Source organism: Nilaparvata lugens, chromosome 13 (genome assembly GCF_014356525.2).
Source record: "Nilaparvata lugens isolate BPH chromosome 13, ASM1435652v1, whole genome shotgun sequence".
Lineage (NCBI taxonomy): Eukaryota > Metazoa > Arthropoda > Insecta > Hemiptera > Delphacidae > Nilaparvata > Nilaparvata lugens.
In genome coordinates, this window is record NC_052516.1 from 30,293,812 (window position 1) to 30,314,432 (window position 20,621).

General features: G+C 31.6%; 1 protein-coding gene across 4 annotated transcripts; it reads left to right on the forward strand.

Annotated features, from left to right (window-relative positions):
- The first annotated feature begins 377 nt into the window (after window positions 1-377).
- LOC111050516 lies at window positions 378-19,968 on the forward strand. Of its 4 annotated transcripts, none has more exons than XM_039440293.1 (6): window positions 378-532; window positions 3,956-4,022; window positions 4,529-4,704; window positions 9,146-9,307; window positions 12,863-13,017; window positions 17,114-19,968. In XM_039440293.1, exons 1-6 carry the CDS (start codon window positions 490-492, stop codon window positions 17,201-17,203), a joined length of 693 nt encoding a protein of 230 aa, XP_039296227.1. In that variant the 5' UTR covers window positions 378-489; the 3' UTR covers window positions 17,204-19,968. The 4 variants fall into 4 exon arrangements, with proteins under 4 accessions (XP_039296227.1, XP_039296229.1, XP_039296226.1 ...); XM_039440295.1 differs by lacking the exons at window positions 3,956-4,022; window positions 4,529-4,704 and adding exons at window positions 2,718-2,785; window positions 3,316-3,491 and having other exon boundaries at window positions 460-532; XM_039440292.1 differs by lacking the exon at window positions 378-532 and adding an exon at window positions 1,924-2,114.
- Window positions 19,969-20,621: the final 653 nt, after the last annotated feature.

The window sequence follows — 20,621 nt, forward strand, 5'->3', positions numbered from 1 at the left end:
CACTGGAGGTTTCCTTCATCAGGAAAACTGAAACTGAACCATCGAGTTGAAGAATTGAGTATCGATATAGAGTGACAAAGAACCGATAGTATAATCATCGAAGATCAAACACAGTTCAAACTCGATAGTCGATTAGTTTTATCGTTTTCATAATATCGATAACGATAGTCAGTCGGTAAACAAATTTAGAAGTAGATAGAATAGTATGATAAATATTATTAAATATTTGAGTGATTAGAGAATTGAAAAGATTTTAAATAAATATATTATCAACAACAAAAGTTTAAAAATATAAAAACATTTTTGAAAACTAGGCAACTTGTATAGATACAGTTCTGCCACCTCAGCGAAGTAAAATTTGTGAGACAAGGCAGACAACACACAACAACACTACAACAGAACAGAGAACAACAATAATTCATAGAATTAGGTGTGTCTATTCACCTATATTTGTTGTAATTTTTATGTTATAATTTAATTCTTTAAAAAATGACAAGTGATCCTAAGCTCAACAACTACCCCAAAGCCTCAAGTAAGTATTATCTTTTGTAATTCAAAATAGTCATTATTAGAGAAATAGCTTTTGTTGGTTAGCTTATAAACAAGCAGTAATTTCCTGAATTTATGACTCAGTTTTCTGATTTTTTCAATGGTTTCTATTTCAAACTAGAAATTCTCATCAAATATATCATAACAATAATTATGATGAATTGTGAGCGTAATTTTTCTGTCACCTTATCATAGCCTACCGTAGGTAACCATAATTTAATACATAGACCCATTTGTTAATTAATTCTATTTCAATATTATGTTCCAAATATCCAACGTCTTGATTATTAGCCAGGTGTTCCCGGATAGATTGTGTCGAAATGAAGAATGCTTATTTCCAACAAATCAAATATGTCCAAGTTATTATTTTGTTATAATTTCAATGCTATTTCAATCAAAGTAGTGTACCGGAGTTGATATTTCAACCCACACAAATGAAAAGATTAATCTTAATTTGAAATTGAAATGAACTTACAATCCAATTACCTTTGAAGAAAATCGTTTAGCCATTTTCGAGAAAAACATGGTTTTTTAGTAAGTATCCGCCATCTTGAATTGAATTCTATTGAATTCTTATTGTCGGGTACTCATGGTATAAGGACCTTAAGTTTAAAATTTCAAGTCAATCGGTTAATTAGGAATGGAGTTATCATGTTCACAGACATACACACATACACACACACACACACTCACATACACACACACAGACCAATACCCAAAAATCATGTTTTTGGACTCAGGGGACCTTGAAACGTATAGAAAACTTGAAATTGGGGTACCTTAATTTTTTTTGGAAAGCAATACTTTCCTTACCTATGGTAGTAGGGCAAGGAAAGTAAAAAAGGGGTAGACCTAGACTAGATTGACTTTTTAATGTCCAGAACAAATTAACCCTTCAATAATTTTAAAAAGTACAATGTATTATTAAGTTATTCATCAACTGAAAACCCTTTATTGTTTCCTTTTCAATTTTTTTTGTCAAATTAGACCCATCATCAATTACTTTTAGTTTCAGTTTTCCTTCTGATAGAAGCTGGAGGCACACTGGAGGTTTCTTTCATCAGGAAAACTGAAACTGAACCATCGAGTTGAAGAGTTGAGTATCGATATAGAGTGACAAAGAACCGATAGTATAATCATCGAAGATCAAACACAGTTCAAACTCGATAGTCGATTAGTTTTATCGTTTTCATAATATCGATAACGATAGTCAGTCGGTAAACAAATTTAAAAGTAGATAGAATAGTATGATAAATATTATTAAATATTTGAGTGATTAGAGAATTGAAAAGATTTTAAATAAATATATTATCAAAAACAAAAGTTTAAAAATATAAAAACATTTTTGAAAACTAGGCAACTTGTATAGATACAGTTCTGCCACCTTAGCGAAGTAAAATTTGTGAGACAACACACAACAACACTACAACAGAACAGAGAACAACAATAATTCATAGAATTAGGTGTGTCTATTCACCTATATTTGTTGTAATTTTTATGTTATAATTTAATACTTTAAAAAATGACAAGTGATCCTAAGCTCAACAACTACCCCAAAGCCTCAAGTAAGTATTATCTTTTGTAATTCAAAATAGTCATTATTAGAGAAATAGCTTTTGTTGGTTAGCTTATAAACAAGCAGTAATTTCCAGAATTTATGACTCAGTTTTCTGATTTTTTCAATAGGTTTCTATTTCAAACTAGAAATTCTCATCAAATATATCATAACAATAATTATGATGAATTGTGAGCGTAATTTTTCTGTCACCTTATAGCCTACCGTAGGTAAACATAATTTAATACATAGACCCATTTGTTAATTAATTCTATTTCAATATTATGTTCCAAATATCCAACGTCTTGATTATTAGCCAGGTGTTCCCGGATAGATTGTGTCGAAATGAAGAATGCTTATTTCCAACAAATCAAATATGTCCAAGTTATTATTTTGTTATAATTTCAATGCTATTTCAATCAAAGTAGTGTACCGGAGTTGATATTTCAACCCACACAAATGAAAAGATTAATCTTAATTTGAAATTGAAATGAACTTACAATCCAATTACCTTTCATGATAATTGTGCCAAATATATAAAATAACAATCATATCTATCTTGAAATTTATTTTAAAATTACTCTAAGATTGATTGTTATCTGCCCTTTTTCAGATGGGACTTGTTTATGGAGGAATCCTTGTCTATGTTGGAGGTCTTTTCCTACTGGTTTCATTTGCGAGGTTTGTAAAACACTCAATTAGCCCACTTTATTTTGGGTACAGTTCCGTATCTGATGTCTTTATTATCCAAATTGAAATTATTGATAGGCTACATGTGAATATCAAATCACATATTTTTTCAAAACCTAAAAGATTTTATTCAATAATGTAAAAAAGAGTAGGTTAGGGAGGTTAGGTTTTTGTTTTTAAATGGCAGCAATATTTTGGTATTGTCAAAAACACAGTAAATAGCTATAATTATTGTATAATGGTGCTAAAGGCCTATTAGAAATTTTTGTAATATCAATAATAAGTTAGAGACACCAGATCTATATAGAACTGTCACATCTCGTTTTATAACTTTGTAATACGGTACCTACAAATTACAAATACGTTTAAGACTTGACTGTTATAGGCCTACATGCATTCTATGACGATAAAATGTAAGTTATAATCTTCTTTTGTCTTTAAATAGGCTTATGCTCCATCAATCGCTCTCATCTTAGATTTTTATTCTGGTAACTTTTATTCTGTTTCCATTTATTTTTCAGCCCTTATTGGGTGGAGTCATTTGAGAAGACTTTCATTGAGTTCAAGAACATGGGACTCTGGGAATACTGTTTCGAGCACATGAGATTTCCTAACCATCAATTGGATCAATTGTTCGATGGATGTCATTTCATTTACAGTCACAAGTACCATGTGATCAGAGAGTGGCTTCTCCCAGGTAACTTACGTCATTTTAAGTTAGTTTTAAATTGGAAAAAAATTGAAAAAACTAAACTAATGGGAAAAAGTCTGGTAACTTTAACTAAAACAGAAAAGCTGACAGTAATTGTCGTACATACGACACAAGCACTTCTCTTCTTAACAGATTGCTTTTGAGAATATCTTTGGTTTTAGACGATGTGGGTATTCATTTGAATTTGATTCGCAGCTCTATAACTCTTTATCTTTATAATAGTGATATTCACTTCAAACTGACCTTCCTTACGAGTACCATTAAAGAATACTATAGCTTATACTATTGATGCAAAATGAAAAGATTAATCTTAATTTAAAATTGAAATGAACTTACAATCCAATTACCTTTCATAATAATTGAGCCAAATATATAAAATAACAATCATATCTATCTTGAAATTTATTTTAAAATTACTCTAAGATTGATTGTTATCTGCCCTTTTTCAGATGGACTTGTTTATGGAGGAATCCTTGTCTATGTTGGAGGTCTTTTCCTACTGGTTTCATTTGCGAGGTTTGTAAAACACTCAATTAGCCCACTTTATTTTGGGTACAGTTCCGTATCTGATGTCTTTATTATCCAAATTGAAATTATTGATAGGCTACATGTGAATATCAAATAACATATTTTTTCAAAACCTAAAAGATTTTATTCAATAATGTAAAAAAGAGTAGGTTAGGGAGGTTAGGTTTTTGTTTTTAAATGGCAGCAATATTTTGGTATTGTCAAAAACACAGTAAATAGCTATAATTATTGTATAATGGTGCTAAAGGCCTATTAGAAATTTTTGTAATATCAATAATAAGTTAGAGACACCATATATAGAACTGTCACATCTTTTTTTATAACTTTGTAATACGGTACCTACAATTACAAATACGTTTGAGACTCTACTGTTATAAGCATAAAATGTAAGTTATAATCTTCTTTTGTCTTTAAATAGGCTTATGCTCCATCAATCGCTCTCATCTTAGATTTTTATTCTGGTAACTTTTATTCTGTTTCCATTTATTTTTCAGCCCTTATTGGGTGGAGTCATTTGAGAAGACTTTCATTGAGTTCAAGAACATGGGACTCTGGGAATACTGTTTCGAGCACATGAGATTTCCTAACCATCAATTGGATCAATTGTTCGATGGATGTCATTTCATTTACAGTCACAAGTACCATGTGATCAGAGAGTGGCTTCTCCCAGGTAACTTATGTCATTTTTAAGTTAGTTTTAAATTGGAAAAAATCTGGAAAAACTAAACTAATGGGAAAAAGTCTGGTAACTAAAACTAAAACAGAAAAGCTGACAGTAATTGTCGTACATACGACACAAGCACTTCTCTTCTTAACAGATTGCTTTTGAGAATATCTTTGGTTTTAGACGATGTGGGTATTTATTCGAATTTGATTCGCAGCGCTATAACTCTTATCTTTATAATAGTGATATTCACTTCAAACTGACCTTCCTTACGAGTACCATTAAAGAATACTATAGCTTATACTATTGATGCAAAAATGAGAAGGATATAAATGAGTGATATAAAAATTACAATTATTCAGATTCGACAAATTTAAATTGAGATAAACTTATTATAGATAATTCAGTCACAAGATAAAGGTTGGAATTGAATAACATTCCCATTTACTAATGCTGATGATTCCAAGTCAATTTAGTCAAGTTATAACATTACAAAGCTTCAGCGGAGAGAGCAAGCGCACTCCTTCAATACTCGGGGAAGGACAGATTTGGAAGTGCCAGGCTGTGATTTATCGAAGGTAAAGGACTTTTTCCCTATTCTGGCGCTGAGGATGTTCAACCACGTGAGGGCGCGTCCGATGAATGTCTTCAGGTCCTCCTTGTCTAAGTGGCTAATTGAAAAGAGTCTATATAATATCAATGACTTTTTAATGAAGATAGGCCTACGAGATCTGTGACACTGCCATCATGATAGAGTGAAGTGTGGCCTGTTTGACCAGTGTTTTGTTTTCTTCGTTTTGAAATGTACTGACGCGATCTATACAGGAATTGCCTGGTCTTTGATCGAGAGATTGCATATTGGATATAGCAGATAAGGTGTTACATGTTGAAATATCGATAGTACTAAGTTGAGCATCGATATTGCTAACAATATCTGTGGAAATCAATTGTTTTGTTGTAATAAGTCGAATCAGTTTCTCCAAGTCCTCAGTTCCTCACAATGTTACAGTATAATTTTTAAATCTTTGGGTATTTAGTAGACTTAATAAATAATCTTATTAGTGCTCTCATTGACTTAATCATAATCTTTCAAAAAAAGGTACCTTCGACGCAGCTCTATGCTCAACGTTAGTAAGCACACCTTATTTTCAGCTGGCGTGTTTTACAAGACTTATATTCTTTATGAAACAGGCCCCCTAATTTTATTGATATTGAGTTTATCTCATCAGTTGAATTACGTATAAAATAATCATTAATTTGCTTCCACTGTTATGCATTGTAAATGCATTCCACCCACTTACAGAATCGTTTATTTTAAGTTAGTTTTAAATTGGAAAAAAATTGAAAAAACTAAACTAATGGGAAAAAGTCTGGTAACTAAAACTAAAACAGAAAAGCTGACAGTAATTGTCGTACATACGACACAAGCACTTCTCTTCTTAACAGATTGCTTTTGAGAATATCTTGGGTTTTAGACGATGTGGGTATTCATTTGAATTTGATTCGCAGCGCTATAACTCTTGATCTTTATAATAGTGATATTCACTTCAAACTGACCTTCCTTACGAGTACCATTAAAGAATACTATAGCTTATACTATTGATGCAAAAATGAGAAGGATATAAATGAGTGATATAAAAATTACAATTATTCAGATTCGACAAATTTAAATTGAGATAAACTTATTATAGATAATTCAGTCACAAGATAAAGGTTGGAATTGAATAACATTCCCATTTAACTAATGCTGATGATTCCAAGTCAATTTAGTCAAGTTATAACATTACAAAGCTTCAGCGGAGAGAGCTAGCGCACTCCTTCAATACTCGGGGAAGGACAGATTTGGAAGTGCCAGGCTGTGATTTATCGAAGGTAAAGGACTTTTTCCCTATTCTGGCGCTGAGGAAGTTCAACCACGTGAGGGCGCGTCCGATGAATGTCTTCAGGTCCTCCTTGTCTAAGTGGCTAATTGAAAAGAGTCTAACCTATATAATATCAATGACTTTTTAATGAAGATAGGCCTACGAGATCTGTGACACTGCCATCATGATAGAGTGAAGTGTGGCCTGTTTGACCAGTGTTTTGTTTTCTTCGTTTTGAAATGTACTGACGCGATCTATACAGGAATTGCCTGGTCTTTGATCGAGAGATTGCATATTGGATATAGCAGATAAAGGTGTTACATGTTGAAATATCGATAGTACTAAGTTGAGCATCGATATTGCTAACAATATCTGTTGAAGGCAATTGTTGTTTTGTTGTGATAAGTCAAATAAGTTTCTTCATGTCCTCAGTTCCTCACAATGTTACAGTATAATTTTTCAATCTTTGGGTATTTAATAGACTTGATAAATAATCTTATTAGTGCTCTCATTGACTTAATCATAATCTTTCAAAAAAAGGTACCTTCGACGCAGCTCTATGCTCAACGTTAGTAAGCACACCTTATTTTCAGCTCGCGTGTTTTACAAGACTTATATTCTTTATGAAACAGGCCCCCTAATTTTATTGATATTGAGTTCATCTCATCAGTTGAATTACGTATAAAATAATCATTAATTTGCTTCCACTGTTATGCATTGTAAATGCATTCCACCCACTTACAGAATCGTTTATTTCAAATTAAAATGAATTCATTATCCATAGAATTACAAAGAAACAAATAGGCATAATGCAGTGGAGAACTATCCCTCAACGCAGTCCTATCCAAAGGAAGCATCTATTCGTTTATTATTTGTTACCGTATGTAAGAACTGTAGGCTACTATGTAGTGAATACAAGTAATTCAAATTTGAATTTCTGGGATTAATTTGTAGGGTTTTTTATTTTCTCGTACTGAATTTTGTTTTCGCTGTGTAAAAATATATTAGATTTGATTTGAAACCTAATCCTGGCTACAATTTGTTTTCATTCTATGATATACAAGTTCTGTACAAATTACAGCACCTACCTTGATCGATGAATTCGCTGATGTGTGGCAATCTGCCTACTGTTCGTATAATCTGTATTCACCATTGCACCAATCAATTTTGCTCTTGAGCTGCCCAATAATTCACTGAATGTAGTAATTATAGTCAATAAGCTTCTGAATGCAAATATTGCATTTGGCTATATTTGAATATTTATTTATTACATTTCACAATCACAATATCAAATTAATGATTGGGAGAGAATCAACAGGATAAACCCAAAACTGTTTCTCTCCCTAATTTGTGGGTCAAGTGGAAGGGGGGGGCTCTTATTGCCTCAACTTCGCCCACATCACTTTTTGTAATGTTATAAAGTGACAATAAAAGACAATTATCTTTCTATCTAATTTTTATAGAAATAGTCCGAATGAGGCTATGAAAACATTTTTAAAAAGATCACAAAAATTTACAGTCAAATATACATTATACTAAAAATTTTGTATCTGGGTTGATCAGAAAGATGAAGATTATTACATTTGAAAAGGCATTAATAAATTGAGAAACATTAAAAAACTTGATAAATTTGAAGCCAGAAAGTATTGTTCCCTTCCTCTCTAGTGTGCAACTCTGGTTTGCGCATAGGCATTTGCCCATGTAGGCCATTTTCTTAAAAGTTATTTAGCTTCGTGTATTCATTAGATTGTTTTTATTTTTATTTTCCTTGCCCTATTACCATAGGTAAGGAAAGTATTGCTTTCCTGAAAAAATGAAGCTACCCCAATTTCTAAATTTTCATACTTTTCAAGGTACCCTGAATCCGAAAAAGTGGTTTTTGGGTATTGGTCTGTATGTGTGTGAAACGAACAGTTTCGATCAAATGCAATTCAAGATAGCGGCTTAAATGGCGAAAATGTTATGATTGTTATGATGGCAAAAATGAAAAACAGGGTTTTTCGTGATTTTCTCGAAAACGGCTCCAACGATTTTGATTAAATTCATACTTAAAATAGTCATTGATAAGCTATATCAACTGCCACAAGTCTCATATCTGTAAAAATTTCAGGAGCTCCGCCCCATTTATGCAAAGTTTGATTTTAGATTCTCAATTATCTAACTCTATTATCAGGCTTCATACAATTTAAATAAAAAAATTAAAGTGGAAAAATAGAGCATGAAAATCTCTGCAGTTAATGTAGTTCAGTAACATTTTCACCTAGAATTGAAAATAAGCTTGAAATTCGAGAAAATGTGATTAATCAATTGCAAACTGTTGGCACCGTGTGTTTCCAGCGTTTGTTCTATCACCAGCTGTCTCAGATATTTGAATAGTAGACTTGAGATGCGCGTGAACACTAGCGTCAGGTGATCAATTTTCATAACGGCAAGGAAAGTTCCGTGAGTGCGCCACACCAGATTTTTTGTTGTTTGTATTGAAACTTAGTAAATACTATTTTTATTTTGTGAATTTAATTTTATTGGAAATAAACATTTTTCTGTCTGTGTCTCTTTACTGAAATGGATCGGTTTTATTTTCACAGGCTGGCTTCTCGCTGTGCAGATGTTTGTGACTCTGGCCTTCCTACTGTCGTTCGGCTCCCAAGTGATAATCGCCCTTGTAGTTGTGAGATATCCGCTCAACTTCATCCTCGACTATGAGTGGCTACTAACCATTATTGTAGCTGTCTGCAACGCAGTTGCTTGTAAGTGCATTTCATACTCATTTTTCTATTCATAGACAATAGATAGAATCCAGATGAAAACAACAGGCATTCGCCCAAGCAAAACTGTTTTTAACCTTTAACGTAAAATAATAATATAGTCCAGATGTTATGTAGAAATCATTATTCAATTTACACACAATTTCAAGTAAAAAAAATCAACTACAATTTCTAATTTTTCTTATTAATTTGATTGTAAACACGAAACCAAGAAATAAATTTCGATTACATTTTTTTAAATATTTGAAATTTTACTTGAAACAATAAAAAAATAATGTTTGCCTTACTTGAGCTATTATGATGAGCTTTATAAGATGTTCTGGGATTTTCATTCATAAGAATGTAAGAAGACTGGCCTCTAACAGTAGGACATTATGATGAACATTCTATGTGCTTTCATACATTTTTGTGTTATCACAGCTAAAGGCTTCTAGCAAAGTTTTGGTATTTTAGGTTTTTGTTGTTTATTTCTTCTTCGCTGCTCTATTATTTGAGGTTAAATTATTTTTATACAACTATATTAATTTGTAATTTTTCAGTGGTTTATTTATTGTTATTGGTTGTTTATTCTCTTTCTCAAATACTTGAATAACGACATAGCAGTCTGATTATTATGATTAAAAGCTGTTAGCTTCTACTCACATTAGTGGAGTGCTTTCGGTCGCTGGGCCCTTTCACAACCCAACGAGTTTCAAGGGAGGGCCCAGCGCCCGAAAGCACTCCACAAACGAGAGTAGAAGCTAACAGCTTTTAATCATAATAATCAGACTGCTATGTATGTCGTTATTCAAGTATTTGAGAGTGATCATTAACAAGCAATCATTTTATGTTGAAAGCCTATAGCTGATTACAAAACATGCATGATGAACATGTGTGTGTGCATGATAGACATTCATACCGTTATGCATGTCCTACCGTTAGTGGCCAGCCTTAGATGTTCATTTATAGGATGTTCTGGCATTAACACTCCTCGAAGGCTGTGAGAAACCTGAAAATTACCTATATGTGCTTGCAAATAGAAAAGGCTCAATTTATAACACAAATGGTGGTATTATAGATGGACAAAAGTTTTATTCGATAGAATTACCACTTTCAATTATATTACAAAATGTTCTATTCTCTCCAAACTTTTATTTTATTCATTCATTGGATAGAGCAAACAATACAATTTTATGGGATATGAGCTTGGATTTCCACTTTACACTCCTCTAGGAACAGTTTTGATCTGATTCACATTTCAATCTACAGTACTACATCCCAAGAAGTGAGAAGAATCTCTCATCTTATAAGGTTATACTGTATTTTTAACCTTAACGTAAAATAATAATATAGTCCAGATGTTATGTAGAAATCATTATTCAATTTACACACAATTTCAAGTAAAAAAAATCAACTACAATTTCTAATTTTTCTTATTAATTTGATTGTAAACACGAAACCAAGAAATAAATTTCGATTACATTTTTTTAAATATTTGAAATTTTACTTGAAACAATAAAAAAATAATGTTTGCCTTACTTGAGCTATTATGATGAGCTTTATAAGATGTTCTGGGATTTTCATTCATAAGAATGTAAGAAGACTGGCCTCTAACAGTAGGACATTATGATGAACATTCTATGTGCTTTCATACATTTTTGTGTTATCACAGCTAAAGGCTTCTAGCAAAGTTTTGGTATTTTAGGTTTTTGTTGTTTATTTCTTCTTCGCTGCTCTATTATTTGAGGTTAAATTATTTTTATACAACTATATTAATTTGTAATTTTTCAGTGGTTTATTTATTGTTATTGGTTGTTTATTCTCTTTCTCAAATACTTGAATAACGACATAGCAGTCTGATTATTATGATTAAAAGCTGTTAGCTTCTACTCACATTAGTGGAGTGCTTTCGGTCGCTGGGCCCTTTCACAACCCAACGAGTTTCAAGGAGGGCCCAGCGCCCGAAAGCACTCCACAAACGAGAGTAGAAGCTAACAGCTTTTAATCATAATAATCAGACTGCCATGTATGCCGTTATTCAAGTATTTGAGAGTGATCATTAACAAGCAATCATTTATGTTGAAAGCCTATAGCTGATTACAAAACATGCATGATGAACATGTGTGTGTGTGCATGATAGACATTCATACCGTTATGCATGTCCTACCGTTAGTGGCCAGCCTTAGATGTTCATTTATAGGATGTTCTGGCATTAACATCCTCGAAGGCTGTGAGAAACCTGAAAATTACCTATATGTGCTTGCAAATAGAAAAGGCTCAATTTATAACACAAATGGTGGTATTATAGATGGACAAAAGTTTTATTCGATAGAATTACCACTTTCAATTATATTACAAAATGTTCTATTCTCTCCAAACTTTTATTTTATTCATTCATTGGATAGAGCAAACAATACAATTTTATGGGATATGAGCTTGGATTTCCACTTTACACTCCTCTAGGAACAGTTTTGATCTGATTCACATTTCAATCTACAGTACTACATCCCAAGAAGTGAGAAGAATCTCTCATCTTATAAGGTTATACTGTATTTTTAATGTTGAGTATAATCAATAGTAGACTACCACACATTGACCTGTAGGCACTTGCTGGATAGATTTTGTCAAGAGTAAAATGAAACATCAACTTGATCAACAATATGTTTAGATCATAGTGTTCTAAAAACCTCTGAATAAAGTCTACATTCAGTAAAGGGCATGTTTACAAGCTTCAGAATTAAAGCCCTCTTGAATCGTTTCTCCTACTGCTTACATAATTTCATCTGAAATTCTTGTTATTTTACTGGAAGCCTAGTAAACTTCATAAAAGATAAACGTCATTTACACTCACACTCAAGAAGGAGTGAATCACATAATGTTTCAAAGTCTCCAAAATAGTTTATAGAGCAGCAAAAATCAGATCTTGTCGGAATGAAATTTTTGTAGCAAACTAAGACTAGGAAAAATCGTTTAAAAATCAGAATTCGAGAAGATACTGTTAATCATCTAAAATTTTGAAATTAATCATAATCTTATTGAGGATATTTTCAGAAACTGAAAAATTAATTATCATATTCGAAAAGAATTGAACACAGTGCTATCAGCATCTATCATATAGATTATAGTTTATTCAATGAAAAATGGATCAAATCATAAATATTTTCCCTAGAAAATAGATAGGTAGATAGGATACTCAGATAGTCAGATACTATCAACAGAAACACTGTTTTATTTCTTACAAATAACTCAATTCAACTAATGTTGACACTTTGAAGAGATCTGTCTTTGTCTTTGATGGTGTAGTGACTGGAATTAGATTCACAAAACTGTTTCAATTATTATAAATTGAAGAAGTTTTGGGCAATAGTATGTTTTTTTCAATCGTTGTATTATTTTTGCTAGCTTAATAGATAAATTATTATTTTTTAAATTTTAATTAATTTTATTACATGGAATTTTATATTATTTTTTTAGGATTTGACAACATCAAGTCGCTTTAGTCAATAGCTTTGATATTATTGCTTGCTTGTTCTAATGAATATTTTGTTGTTTTTGCAGCGTTTCTGCTGTTCATCTCAACCCTTCTGTTCTTCTCGCAATCGTCGCGCCGTGATTGGCTGATGTACCCCAACTTCAACCATCTGTCTTGGTCGTTCTACTTTGCCGTCATCTCGTTTTTCATCCACGCTGTTGCTTCGAAAGTCCTCTACAAGGTTTGTTCACGATATTTATTAATTTATTCACCAAAATAGGGTACCTTTATAAAATTCTGAATGATTGTGATGAATGGATTCGGAATTCTGAATGATTTGCATTGGGAATTCTGTGGTGATTATTGTTAGCATTCCAGGTATCAAGGAGGGATACCTGTTGTTTCAATTCCTGTAAATAAATAGAATAAATAAATGTTTATTTCCCAAAAAACTAAAACTACTTTATCAATTACAGAAAATATTATAGTCTGTGTAAAATAAATTTAGACTTGGCCCTCCATCCGAAGAAATTACAAGGTTGCCAATTCGTGTAAAATTGTAACTTTCTCAAATTTCCTATTCAACGTCAACGTGGAATAGTTATTTGTGCAACTAGTGCGCAAAGTAACAGTTTGCTGCACCGAAAGAAACGTTTACGCACGAGCCGTAGGCGAGGGCGGAATGGTTCTTGAGTGCAGCAGAGGAACTTTGCGCAGGTATTAAGGTGCGTACAGACTTCCGCTCTGCTCCGCAACCGAACGTCACTCCAGCAGAGCGATTGATGATCGACCGGCGAGCAACAGTGGTTCGACCGGGGAACGCGAGAAGATCTAACATCCGTAACGTTCATGATGGGTGCGTGGGCGGAGCGACTGTGGTCGATGGTGGTACGAGGGCGTTATGAGGGAGGAGCGTGCTCGGTGCGGGTTGGAAGCGCGAATATGTGTACGCAGCTTAACACATTAAATTTTTCCTACAGTTACCATTGAATATGAAAAGTGGTTGATTATGGGTAAAATGATGGCTGAAATGCATCAAATGTTTGTATAATTTGTTATTAATAACAACTTTAATTTATTTTAAACTTGATAATCCAATGAAAATCAATAATCAATAATTCATTCAAATTAAAAATTAAATTAATTTGGAAATTTGAATAATTTTGAGTAAATCTTAATTTCTAAATAATTTTCAACCAATCAATTTATGAATTGGAAAATATTATTTGAAATAATGAATAATAATAATATTCAAAGTGTATAATTTAATAAGTACTCATTTTATCTATTTGAAAATCAGAAAAAATATAGATAGAACAAATTCGCATTCAAAATACACGCCAACAATGTCAACAGCTGATTGGGATGGCTGCAAGATAATACGCAAAGTAATACTTTGCGCACTAGAGCGGAAAAGTGATTCTTTGCGGCCTGCAATCAGTGCAGAAATGCTCACTTTTTAAGGTATCTGTAGGAAAAAATAATTTCAATTATTTCTGAGAAACTTTCTCGCTTTCACTACCTACTTATCTTTCGAAACAAAAAAGTTTCCAGCATGTCAAAAATTTCATGTTTTCTGCTCGAAATGTCTCGACATTGACGAATATAATCATTAATTAAAAAATAACTATAGGTCGGATAAAAATGATCCAGATACTAATAGAAAGGAGACATTCTCACCATTAATTTGATATAAAATTATTACGCCCCATGATTCTGAGAGAAGTGATATTCAAAAGAAAAACAAATCTTCCCGATGTTACCAATTTTATCATAAAAGTTAAATTTCCTTTTAATCCTTCAGCCCTGAAACTTTTTTAGCACTACTAGGATATCGGGGATGATATTCTTCATCCAATTCTGACGTTGCATTGAAAATTTGAGAAAGTTGCAATTTTACACGAATTGGCAACCCTGTAATTTCTTTGGATGGAGGGCCAAGTCTCAACTTATTTTAAACACACTGTAGATAGTTTACAATTACATACAATGGTTAGTTTCAGAAATTTCTTATAATGTGTCTTCTACATGTTTAGTGTTTTCTGTGTGGAGATTGACCTTCTTTACTATGGCGTGGAGTTTCTAGAGTAGGTTTTGTTTTTTTTTGTGCGGATTAGTGATTAGTAAGTGTTTACTAAGTCATTAGATGTTTAGTTGAAAATATGAGTTGTTGTTTGAAATAAATGTATAATAGTTATTTGTGCAACTAGTGCGCAAAGTGTCAGTTTGCTGCACCGAAAGAAACGTTTACGCCCGAGCCGTAGGCGTTTCTTGAGTGCAGCAGAGGAACTTTGCGCACGTATTTCACATTAAGTTTTTCCTACAGTTACCATTGAATGGCAACTACCAACGGCCTGAAATCCATCAAATGTTTTTCTGTGTAATTTTATTATTGATAAAAACCTTAATCCTAAAATCCTAAATTCCTCGTTGTCCTCCATTATAATATATAATGAATAATAATTAGCGCGTTGTGCTTGGTTGCACCTCTGCTCACTATAGCAGCCACAGCAGTCACTGTTACCAACTTCATTTTGATTTTGCTGCACTGTTGCTCCATATAACCTACTAAGTATTTTGCGTTGCCCTGTTGCAAATCTGGAGTGCAGAAAAATTTTTCCCGCACTAGAGCGGAAAAGTGATTCTTTGCGTTCTGTAATCAGTGCAGCAATGGCCACTTTTCAACGTAACTGTAGGAAAAATCAATTATTCACAGAGATTTTGAATAAATCAGATTGGTATAAAAGAAACAAGATGGATTTGATTTATTTAAATATCTCCCAATACTTAATTTTCGATAATTTTGAAAACACGCAACACTGATACAATAGAGGCTTATATTCTTTACTAACCTAACCCAACCTAGTAATCAGGATATTTCTTTCAACCGGCAGATTAGAATAGGAAGTTCCTCTTACAATTTTCACAATAGATAAATAAATAAATCTTATTCAATGACAAGTACATTACAGAATAACAACAATCAAATATTGAATTCAACAAAAATGAAAAAATCATTAATTTTTATAGTGAATCTCACTATTACGTGTTACAAAATGATCAAGCAGGCTACTGTTTATTTTATTACAAATCGGAAATTTTAATATAAATTTGGGAGAGGAATATTGAAGGGTTCGCCTGTTTACTCTTTTAATATAATTCCAACGATAGGTAATTTTTTACCAATGGATAAGTAAATTTGTTTATCATAATTCATGTCAATAATTTGTTATTGGATTCCTCCAAAAACGCTATTGGTTTCATATTGATGCAACACTTCAAATTATATTTTTTTACTGTTGAATGAAAAAGACTGAGAAATTGTCAAAAAACCACTGATTTATTGATAATTAGAAAGACCGGTTTCGGTTATTACACCATTGTCAATCTCTGATAAACTCAGTCTTTTTCATTCAATATGAATAATTACCACAATATCAACTTCTCAACTACACAATATTTTTTTACCCATATCAACTACACTATTTTACATATGAAAATTACTGAAATATTGCATTTATTCAAATGCTAATGAATTAATAATTATTATTAAACATACAAATTAAATGCTTTTAATCACCCTGAAGACTTCTGCTACTGCAAATATTGACAACAGGGTAAACAGCCATATGGAAATTCGATGAGCGCTATTATTCAAAAATTATTTGTCAGCCCGGGAATCGAACCCGGTACCTCCTAATGGCCGGTGAGGAATGCTTACCCTTACACCAACAATCTCAGGATAACCGCGCTCATTGCCTCAACGGCAATTAGGAGGTACCGGGTTCGATTCCCGGGCTGACAAATAATTTTTGAATAGTAGCGCTCATCGAATTTCCATATGGCTGTTTACCCTGTTTTCATTATTTGCATTAGTGGAAGTCTTCGGGGTGGTTAAAAGCATTTAATTTGGATTTCCGTTTAATAATAATTACACTATTTTATATAGTTTCAAAACATAGTATAGCGGCGAAAGTAGAGGGTTTCAGAGAAGGTAGCTGAGAGTGTTGGAAAATGATTCAAATAAAAACAGAGGTAAGGAGCGTTATGATCTTTTTCTGCTAGCACCGCCTGGCTCGTGGGTTCAAATCCCGCCGATGGCATGGACGTTTGATCATCTCAGAAATGCACCTACGCACTTTCCATTACCCACGCCCAAGTAAAAAGCTCATGTGGGCATCATCTGCAAAAAGTAAATGTTTTTCTAGTAGGGGTAAATGACAAGAGAGGAGATAGCTACTGTATACTGATAAGCCATACACTAAAATTTCAAATCTCTTTTTTTATTCGGATTATAGACTTGAATTTTAACATTATTTGTCTTTGATTTGTTCCAGGACGCCCGAAGAGCTTATGAAATGAAACAGGAGAACAAGAATCTACTCATGCAGATGCAGCCTCCACATGGAACTAATGGTTACGTCTAATGTTCCATATATTACATTTATCATAAGTCATAAAGACATTCTTTCATTCGTATAACATCCAACATCTTTTCATATTTTTTAAGAACACTACTTAATGGCAGAGCTATGTTTATTGTTCAATAAACACTTAACAATACTTTACTTACTGTTACTTGATGTAGCATATTTGGACAAAGTTTATCACGATTCTAATCTTTCGAATTTTCATAATTTTAAATTTTATTATCGCTAACCTTTTCATTTCAATATCAATAGTATAGTGTACTACTTGATAATAAATACACTAATTAGTCTACTGACAAAACAATGTTTATTGTTTAAAAAAACATAATATTTGGTTCATTCACTAGTAAAAGGTCGTCTGTCAATACACCGTTGCAATTACAACGTTTATCTTGTGACTGAATTATCTATAATAAGTTTATCTCAATTTAAATCTGTCGAATCTCAATAATTGTTATTTTCATATCACTCATTTATATCCTTCTCATTTTTGCATCAATAGTATAGTTTCATACTAAGTACTTTATACACTCTTCTTTCCAGAGCTACTGATTTTATTGAAACACACAATAAAAAAACAAGTTTCCTTTATCATAAAAGGTAAATGAAATAAAGGTTACTTGATGGGTTTTTATTGTGTGGTTCACGCTCTTTATTATAATATGTACAAAACAAGGCACCTGTGTTTAATATATAGTTTAAGTTATTTTATTAATATTGTTCTTTTTTATATTAACTACTTTATGCAGGCCTAACTTCAAGATTCAACTGAATTCAGTTTGTTTATATTCATAAATCACTTCAACCAACAGACCATTGTCAAAAAATGAAATATTTCACTCAAACTCTCATTATAACTTGCTCATTTTTGTCATAAAATCATTCCATTTAAAAATGATCATTCCTAATTTAAAGCATTAATAGAAGACTACTTGTTAAAAGACATATCCATTAATGTTGTGACTTCAACGCACTCTTAGGATGCCTTCAATGTTATTACGTCAGGCTATAGGCCTATTTATTAACAATAAATAATATTAAACTGATTGTTGGGGATATATACAGTATATTTATCAATAGTAATATTATCAAATTTATTCTTGGGAAGATTTGTTTAGATGACGATTTCAGTGAAGTTTCTCAAAACTTTTTTTTTGCTTTTGCTTGAGTTTTAGCTGTATTCCAATAATATCAACTGAGATAATTTCAATATAAATAATGTTGTTATTTTGTATATCGAATCAACAAATGAATCATGAATAATTTTATTATTATGAAAATTTGAATATTTCTTTTTGGAATAATGTTTTTCTTGTCTAAATGCACTAATATATAAAATTATTCAAATGCTGAATTATTAAGGTTCAAATTCATTTATTTTGCCATAAAATAATACAGATTGATAAAATAAATATTCTAAGTTACAAAATGGCACTTCCGGCAAAGAAAAACTTGTGCGCCGGCAGTTTAAACATTTATTTCTATAAATTATTTTCCTTTACCACAAATTATGTTTCTATTTTATCTAAAAATTTTCACCATTTTGTAAGTGATTTCATAACAGGATTTTCCATTATTATTATTATGGATCCTGTTGATAAAGTGTCGTTTTATAATTATATTTTACAATAATGATAGTATCAATCCACATGAGATATTATTTTATTACTTGTTTTTATACAATATTTTTCCAACACATTGAGATATTTTTATAGTATTTTTGAGCTACCCTTTATTTCAGAATAACTACTCGCTATTTATTATTAAGTACAGGTTATTTCATTCATCCCGACAAAGTTTAATAAAGGCCTATGTTTATTTTTCGATTCTATATTATTTGTAAGTTTATTGCTGTTATACAAACCGAAGATGAAAAGAAGTTTGATGTGATGTTTTAATGCTTAATTGGATCTATAACAGTTTATCATATAGATAACTAATTAGTGTGTTTTATTTAGAAATTAGTATTTGAATTTTCACTTGTCATACAGTATATAAAATCAAATTATATTATATATTTTAGTGAGTTGTTGAATAGTGAAGGTATAATGTCTATCATTGACAGAAATGCATATTTATACAAAATAATAAGCCTGCAAATACTCTATTCAAATTTTTGTGCAATTTACAAAATTACCAGCTATAAAAGTATTATGAATAATACATTATTGTTACTACTTCAAGATACTTTAATTTCCTCATCACAAATTAATAACTATACATGCAAGTTAATTATACATGAATATTATTGAAATCTAAGATTTTATCAATTTACATTTCAAAAGCAGAAATTTTAATGTCAAATAATATTCTATTATGGATTTTAATCGTATATTATCATTTTATCTCTCTCAAACATTAACATTTATTTCTAGTATTAACATTTTTTATACAGTATTATTTTTATTTGTTTGTAATATTTCTATACTTGAACAACGCCATTGTGTACATTGGTCAAAGCCATCTGTGTATAAAATTTTATAGATTGTTGTACTGTACTTAGTAAGCTTCTACAAGATTTGTAATTTATTATTTGTAACAAATTTATCAAATTTTTAACTGTTGCTTGTAGACAAAAATTTGACAATCGATTTGTTACACTAGAATAATATTAATTACTGTAATACTCAAGTAATTTAGTATAATTGAAATCTTGTATGCTTCACAACGCCTAAGCATATAAATATATACGTGCCTTTTGCAGGCTTTAAGATTATTGTATTTTGATTAGATTTTATACAATAAAGTATTTAATTATCCAATATTGAGTTGTTGATGATATGGTAGAAATCCTATGATAATTATTCTCATCCTAAATCCCAGAGAGAGGTAAAACTTCTTCGCAAGTTTTTGAATAGAAACATAAAAAAATCGTGAATCCGAATTATTTAATATTGAAAAATCAGCAGATAATGAAAATAAATTATTTAATTAATTGCAATTATTGAAACCAAAACTATTCAGGATTGGAATTGATCTCACTTGGCCTAGAACTACCATTAACTTCCGAGTTAGATCCCAATGAGAACTGAAAAAAATCACTTTCAATAATAGTTTTCCCGAAATCATCTACTAACAGGTGTATCACTTGAGCGAAAATAGTTATTTGTGCAACTAGTGCGCAAAGTGACAGTTTGCTGCACCGAAAGAAACGTTTACGCCCGAGCCGTAGGCGAGGGCGGAATGGTTTCTTGAGTGCAGCAGAGGAACTTTGCGCACGTATTTCACATTTAAGTTTTTCCTACAGTTACCATTGAATATGAAAAATGGGTAATTATGGGTAAAATTGCCTGAAATGCATCAAATGTTTTTCTGTGTAATTTTATTATTGATAAAAACCTTAATCCTAAAATCCTAAAGTCCTCGTTGTCGTTGGTTATAATATATAATGAATAATAATTAGCGCGTTGTGCTT